General features: G+C 43.0%; 1 protein-coding gene and 1 non-coding gene across 2 annotated transcripts; both read left to right on the top strand.

The window, feature by feature from the left end:
• Nucleotides 1-809: 809 nt before the first annotated feature.
• RPL18A (ribosomal protein L18a) lies at nt 810-6,587 on the top strand. Its single transcript, XM_034770543.1, has 5 exons — nt 810-944; nt 2,082-2,261; nt 3,317-3,446; nt 5,620-5,729; nt 6,443-6,587. The coding sequence occupies exons 1-5, from the start codon at nt 927-929 to the stop codon at nt 6,533-6,535; spliced, it is 531 nt and encodes a 176-aa protein (XP_034626434.1). The 5' UTR covers nt 810-926; the 3' UTR covers nt 6,536-6,587.
• LOC117871451 lies at nt 4,353-4,484 on the top strand. Its single transcript, XR_004644247.1, has one exon. It is a non-coding gene; the product is annotated as a small nucleolar RNA SNORA68 (small nucleolar RNA).
• Nucleotides 6,588-7,815: the final 1,228 nt, after the last annotated feature.

Raw genomic sequence — 7,815 nt, 5'->3', positions numbered from 1 at the left:
TTTTAAAAGTCATATCATACATATTGCTGATTATGGGCTTAGGTGGGTGGGAGATAGGCATCTGGATGCTTACAAAGAGACAGCAGCACCATGCCCAGAAGTAGAACCACTGGTGCCTAGGGAGCCTTTACCCTGAAAATGTAGGCGCTGAGTTTGTGAAATTCAATTTTGGTATCAATTTCTTCCTTGTTCACAGGATTCACAAGACTAAAAGCCTGAGTTCAAGTCGGTCCAGGAGTCTGGGGAGCTTGAGCCTATGTGGGGCATCACCAAAACAAAGCTGGTGCTGAGGAAGAGCGACAGCAAATCCAACCCCGCTCAGCACATGGGAGTGAAAGACGCTCCAGTCCAAACAGGGGAGCGCTCACCCGCCTCTAAACATGGAGGGAATGAAGCCAGCAGTGTGCGTCAGGAGACAAACAGATCCACCCACCTAGCTACCTCCTAATTCCTATGGCGAGACCACTGAAACTACAAGGACCAGCATGCAGTGTGCTATCCTGGGCGAAGTGGGCCGGCCACATGTGCTCGCTGCAATGCATGCTGGGAACTCGGCTACCTACGATAGCAGTGTTGCAGAATGGGACTAGGTACGGGCGTTGAATTCACTGCTGTTCATTACCAGGGCCATAGCTTAATAGGTTGGAGGATATGCCATTACTGTAGGGACAACACACGGGGCCCTTAGTCTAGTGGGCCACCACGCGCCGCTGGAGCATAACGTGTAGCTATGGCGGTCGCTAAAGAGACCAATAGAAGATTGTCTGAGCTTTGATTGACTGATGCTACATCCAGTAGGAGTCTTTCTTGTAACCAATCGGTGTTTAGCATGATTACGAGGGCGTTACGTGCTGCGGAGCGGGTGACGTGAGGCTGGAGCGCAAGCGTCCCTTCCTTTTCTGGGTGGCGGCGAGCGAGGCAGCACTATGAAGGCGTCGGGCACTGTAAGCGTGGCGCTCCGGGCCTAGCGGGTTGCGGCTGGGCGGCCTCGGCCCGGTTTGGGGGGTGGGGAGGGCTGGTAACTGGTACTCGGGCCGTTCTGGCGGGTCCCGCCCGCCTGGTTCGCCCCATCTTTTCCTCAGGGAGCGAGCGGCCAACATGGCGGCCGCCAAGAACGTGAGGCTGGGGAGGCACGCAGCAGCCAGCAGGCGCCCCCTTCGTTGGGGCTGGCCTCGGGCGCGGGGTTAGGAGAGGCGGGCCTGGGTTCTTCTCCGCGCAGGCCGCCTGTGTCCCCGACGCTCCCCCTTCAGGTACCCAGACCGCGGGCTTGCTCTGAGGCATGGCGGGAGCGCTCGGCCTGGCCGGGCCAGGACGCCGGGTCTCGAGGCCCCGTAACCGCGGCTTTCTGGTTAGGGCAAGTCCCGCAAGGGGCTCTGACCCCTGTGTACAACGCGCAAAGCCCGAAGGCCCAGAGGATTGGGGGGGAGGTGGGGCTGGGAGCAGCCCGCTCCGCTTCCCTCCCACGGGCCCCAGCCGTGTTGCTCAGGGGAGGAGGCTTGGGGGAAGGGATCCCCCCGCACTCACCGTTAGCGGCGGGAAACGGAGCAGCCCGGCCCCAGCCCGTTCTACTCCGCCCGCTGCCAGCCGCGGCGCTCCGCTTCCCGGGGGGGGGGACACCTTTCCCCAACTCCCCCTCCCCCCCCCGCGACATGACTGGGGGCAAGGGAAGCGGAGCGGGCTGGGGCCGCGTTGCTCCGCTTCCCGTCGCCGGTGATTGTGGGGGGCGAGCCTTTCCCTAACCTCCCCGCACTCACCTGCGTATGCCTAAGGACGGCCCTGTCTTCCTGAGTGATGCTCTCCGCGGGGAATAAGAGGAGCCTTGTCGCCTTTCAGGAGCCCAAGCGCTCGTGGAAGCGAAGGGCCTGACGAGATCCTGTAGGAGAGCTGGACTCGGCGGTAGTGTTTGTTATCCGTGGGACTCTCAGCTGTAAGGTGCTTCCCTCAACATTGCTGTCTGAAGTAGCTGTGGGCTTCCTACATCACTGCTCATGCGATCTCCTGCCTTGCTGTACAGCTAACACTGTCTTGCTTTCGCCTCTGAACATTGGAGGGTTTTTTCATTCTCTCTCTCTTGTTTGTAGCTGAGGGAGTACAAAGTTGTTGGGCGATGCCTTCCTACTCCTAAATGTCCAACACCGCCCCTCTATCGGATGCGTATCTTTGCTCCTAATCATGTTGTTGCCAAGTCCCGTTTCTGGTACTTTGTGTCTCAGCTGAAGAAGATGAAGAAGTCTTCTGGAGAAATTGTGTACTGTGGACAGGTATGGTCTTAAAAAGGGGGGGAAAAAAAAACAAGTAGTCTTGGAAGTTTCTGGGATTTTAGATGTTTTTATATATTGGAATGGAATTATTTATAAAAGAGCTCATCATGTCACTGACAGTGAAATTAAACTTTTCACCGGTCACATTTTGTGTACCTGAAAATCAAACTGCTACTTTCCACAATGATTAGGAACCATGAATAATTTAAAAGTAAATGCATTAGGTCAGCCTTGCAAAATCATGACAGATAATCCTTAGACATAATCTAGGCTACTGCTGGTCCCTACCTCACCTCCAAAAAATACAGTAATGGAGAACTAATATTTTATTTCCTACTTAGAAAATACTTGTTCTAAGTTCTGTTTTCAAAATTAGTTTAATTTTTAAGTAGTCAACATCATAATTTTAAAACAGTTCCCTAGTTTGCTTTGGTATATGTCACTTGAGATTCATCTAAACCTTCTAATTCTAATCTGTTTTGTAATTCTATACCATCCTTGTTGCAAAGTCCATGATATTAAAATGAAATTTTCCTTTGGTAAAACATATTTTCGCCATTGGCACACTCACTCTTACCTCCTCTTCCCTCAGTTGGAATTTTAAAAAGTAACTGAAACCATTAGATTTAACCTGATTTTATTAAAATATAAAATCTAAGTTTTGGGGCTAACCTGATAATTGAGGCATAGTTTTCAAAAGTGACTAGGGAGCACAAGTCCTGTTGAAATTAACAGGAACTTGTACTCCTAAATCACTCTGTATTTCTGAAAAATCTTTCCTTATCCCTTTGGAAAGCTGCTTACTTACCTGGATAGAAAAATCTACTCACCTACCCGTTACCATGATTGATGGGGGGGGAAAAAAATGATTTGGGAGTGGAGGGGGGCGTGTGTATGAAGACAAAAAACTCCCAAGATGATAGAATTCTGCAGTATGCTTCAACTAGAAGTTTAAGGTGGTATTCTCCCAAACTGTTGTTTTATTATTCAATACACAGTGCATCAGTGAGGTAGTGTCTTTATCTCTGGTTCTTTCTTCATTTTTATAACCTCAGGTATTTGAAAAGTCCCCTTTGCGGGTGAAAAACTTTGGTATCTGGCTACGCTATGATTCTCGTAGTGGAACCCACAACATGTACAGGGAATACAGGGACCTGACAACTGCTGGTGCTGTTACACAGTGCTGTAAGTAATTATTTGTTGGAACAAAGAATATTTTTTTAGCAGTGGTATGTGTAAGACCTCACGTAGCATTTGAGAAATTGAAATAGAGATATATAGGAAAACCTTGGTGAAGGTGGTGACTGCATTCAGATAACAGTACAACTAGATTCTTTGAAAAGCGAATTAAAATGGTTGAACAACTGACTAGCAGTGATTGTTGGAGACTTTCCTCCTAACCAGTATTTCTTATTCCCTTAAAGATCTTTTGAACATAACCTTCTGAAACTGTTTATGCTTAGTTTCTGCCAATTTTTTTTTAAATTTTAATAAAATTAAAGAAGCTGTTTTGGTTATACAGTTGTGTAAAGTTGTAGTTTGGTGCTCTTCCTGTTCAGGTTATTTCTTGCATCATACTTGAGTGCTCAAAAATTTTTAAAAATAAAAGTTATTGGTTCCTCAGAAACTGATACTTTTGGAAGAATCACTAAGGCTCACCCTTCTTTTCTGCACAACACTTAATAGTATTTTGGACTTGATGACTTTTTAATGTTGAAATCTTACAAGCACCAAAGTGAGGAAATTCTGATATATTTCATTTGGCCATATGGAGCATATTAAGACTTTATCATCCATGCCATGTGGAAGATACCTTTGTGCTTTGTAACAGTGAATTTTTGTGGGAACTGAATTGCCTGAAATCTTTTGTATAGAAGATAATTGGTGTGTTGGCCAAAAAGACCTCATAGCCACTGTTTACAAAGGGTCACAAGTAGACCTTAATATCTGATAGACTAATGATCTATTATTGTGTTGAGATATCTGGGGCTACCTTTTAATTCAGATTCTATGTGCAGTTACTATAATGGGTGATATTTTTTCATTCTAAATATAACAATAGTTGTGCATTTTAATTTGTGTTTAAAACACTTTGCACACAAAAACCCAAAGAATATTATTTTTAGTAATAGTGTTCTTGTCATGTGTGCAAATATCATATGTACCTTGTCGCCTTTCAAGAGCTGACGTGCTTTTGAAAGTGAAACTGAAGGTCCAACATAAAACTTTCTGCATATTCTGTATCTGTTAAATTAACTCATTTTATCAAATTAAGTTTTAAACACAGCAGTTTACTATTCTGTGGGTAATTTTGATATCTAATCTGGTTCAAGCAATATAGTTGAGAGCTTGCTCAGAATTCCTTGAATGCACATCTTACATCTGAGTTGTAAACTCCTGAAAGCTGAGGATTTATATGAAAATGTGTGTTTTGCCTTCGAGAGCATTGTAGTAGGCACAATAATATTGTGAGATAGCAGAAGAAGAAGTGAGGTTTTTACTCACGAAAGCTTATGCCCAAATAAATCTGTTAGTCTTTAAGGTGCCACCAGACTCTTTGTTGTTTTTGAGATAGCAGTGTCTTTTGAAACTGATAAGCACTTGAGATCCTGATATCCCCAGAATTACTGAACAAAAAGGTTAAACTGTACTTAATGTTGTGTATGTGGTGCATACATGATGAGCACCAAAATTTGGAGCCCTTGCTTTGAGAGGTATAAAGATGGCCTCGGATTTCTTTGAGAATCTGTTTCAAATGTGAACCTTCAGGTCTATCAGTCCCTGGTATATTTCTTGTATTAACTGAGTAATTTGAACAATGCTAAAGTTGGTGATTTTTTTTTTTTTTTTAAAAGCTAGAAACGTAGGGTTATACTTAAAGTATAACTCAGCCATTTGAAAGTATGGAAATAGTTATTGTACCCAACTTACATCTTCCAGTATTCATAATTTTAAGTATAGCTCCTGATTCACTAACTTCTTGCCCAAAAAATGTGGACTACACATGCGGAATTGTACCTTTTTTGAAGAATTTTGGTGTATGTGGGAGGTGTCAGCACCTCTGACTTATTATGAAAAGCTTCAGTAGAGACTGTTGCTCCTCTGTTAATAATCCTCCTGACTAGAATAACTGTAGGGAAAGTATAGGAAAAAATGTATTACCAAGCTGCAGTTTAAATTATAGTATGCAAGTCAGCTGTTAAATATATTATGCAAGAATAGTGAATTTCAGAAGGACCTCTGTTTAAGAAAACATGCTACATGTAAGCAATTTCAAACTGCAGAGGGAGATGAAAAAATTGTGAATTGTGTTGTTTAAACTAAATGAGAGAATGTTAACATCACCCTTATGTTACAGACCGTGATATGGGTGCCCGCCATCGTGCCCGTGCTCACTCTATTCAGATCATGAAGGTTGAGGAGATTGCTGCTAGCAAGTGCCGTAGACCTGCAGTCAAGCAATTCCATGTAAGTGAAACAAAGTAAAACAGTGGTTGGTGGTGCTCATTGTAACACACAAGATGGGACAAAATCTCTTACCTAGAAGTTTGCACTAAGTTTACAGGATGTACTATGCTGATTAAAAATGCAGAGTGTTGCATTGCAGTCCAACAATTATTTTATATAGCAGAGATGTATTGAGTCAAACTTGAATGTATGCTGTTGTAACTTGGAATCATGGTCCCTTTAGTGCTAGAACTAGTTGAGTGAAACTACTGATCAAAATCGGTTTGATTTTTCAGTACTTACGTGCTTTGAGTGAGTGAGCTGTCTTAAATACAAAAAGTACATCTAGTCTTACAGCTACGCTGAAACAGGCTTATTTCAATGTAGTTATCTTAACTTGCAGAAAAGGCAGCTCTGTATAGAAAGGTGTTAGTAGTTATGTCTTTTATATTTGTAATTCCCAGGACCTCATTGAGTGAGGTGCTGTAAAAACACAGAATAAAGACATTCCCTTTCCCAAAGAGCTTAGAAACGAACCTTCAGTTGTTTCTAGCTTCTAGTAACCCTGATTCATGGAAATGATTGTTGCTCTGATCTCTAATACAGATTAGATATGAAGGTCAGAAGTCGAATTTTCTAATTCACATATTGTGACTTATTTTTCATAGTGTGTGTATGACTTGAGATTATTGCAAGATCGATATAAATGAAAACTAACACTTTCTCCCTTACAGGATTCGAAAATCAAGTTCCCTCTGCCACACAGAGTTCTGCGTCGTCAGCACAAACCACGTTTCACCACCAAGAGACCAAATACATTCTTCTAAATGCAAGAACATTCTGTTTGCTCTGTGTTACAATAAAAATTCTTATTGGAAAGCTCTTTGACTCTTTAATTTGCAAGACCTAGTTGTGAAGGAAATGCTGCTGAGAACACTTACTACTGCACCGACAGCCATGGGAGGGAAGAAGTTTAAACTCCAACTGAGAGGCTTGTTGCTGTAATTCTATAACAGTCTTGCATCTTAATTTTTCATAATGTGAAAGCTGCATAAGTGTGAATATAGAGGCATGTATAGTTCATAGTAACGGTTGCTTTGAGCTTTTCAGTTTAAGGGATTTTAACCCTGCTTTGTTGTGCACTTAGTTAATGACTTTTAGGCTTTGTATACACTGCCACTTTACAGCGCTGCAACTTTCTTGCTCGGGGGTGTGAAAAAACAACCCCGAGCGCTGCAAGTAGCAGTGTAGACAGTGCACTAGCACTGGGAGCGCCCCTTGCTGGTGCCGTGGCTACACGGCCATGTTGCTAGTGACGACATGCCCTTAGTGTCAACATTTATTGTGCACATCAATGAAAACTTAATGTCAGAATTTATAATATTCAACAGACCCTCATCCCTGAAGTTAACAGCCTTCCCTACTGATGGTTGCTTGCCTATTGAACCTTTCCAATGTTCCATTTCATTTGATCTAAAATATAGCTACACTTTCAATATTTAAAACATAATCGGCAACTAAACTCAGCTACCCACATCTGCTTTTCACCACTTATATAATCAAAATTTATTCTCACCCCATAAACCCATTCTACCGTAGTTAAGAAATTCTACATTCCTTCTGTCTCTTCCTTCAACTGTCTCCTGTGGGGAGAAAAGTCTTCCAGTATGTCTGGAATGTCCACAAATATGGACCAAGTGGGGAAGAAAGAATTAACAGTTGAGAGTCCCTCAAAGAGAACACCTTACGACTTTCTGTTGTAAAGATAAAGCACTAGTGCCTGTATTGATTCCATGTACAAAAGGAAAGGGATGGTCTCATGACCTAGACCAAACTACTTGGACCTTTAAAGATAAAAGCTTGCACTTTTAATGTCAGCCAGAAAACACCAGACAGCTGAAACAGTACTGGTGTTACAGGGTGCTGAATTCTGGACTACAGTACCCAAATGGACTAGAGCACAGTAAGCTAATGCATAAGTGACAAAGGTCACGCTGCACAAAGGGAAAAAAGCTGCTACTTGCAGTCCAGGCTTTAAAAAGATGCTCAGTGACTAGTCTGCTTTACAATTAGTGCCTTTCTTCTAGCTGATGCTGTTTTACTGCTA

Source organism: Trachemys scripta, chromosome 1 (assembly GCF_013100865.1).
Source record: "Trachemys scripta elegans isolate TJP31775 chromosome 1, CAS_Tse_1.0, whole genome shotgun sequence".
Classification (NCBI taxonomy): Eukaryota; Metazoa; Chordata; order Testudines; family Emydidae; genus Trachemys; species Trachemys scripta.
Note: the sequence above shows the minus strand (reverse complement) of the source record. Positions and strands in the feature narration are given on the sequence as shown.

Coding starts and splice junctions, on each gene's coding strand:
- RPL18A (XM_034770543.1), top strand. Junction 3,447..5,619: donor TGGTGCTGTTACACAGTGCT/GTAAGTAATTAT, acceptor CTTATGTTACAG/ACCGTGATATGGGTGCCCGC. Junction 5,730..6,442: donor CTGCAGTCAAGCAATTCCAT/GTAAGTGAAACA, acceptor TCTCCCTTACAG/GATTCGAAAATCAAGTTCCC.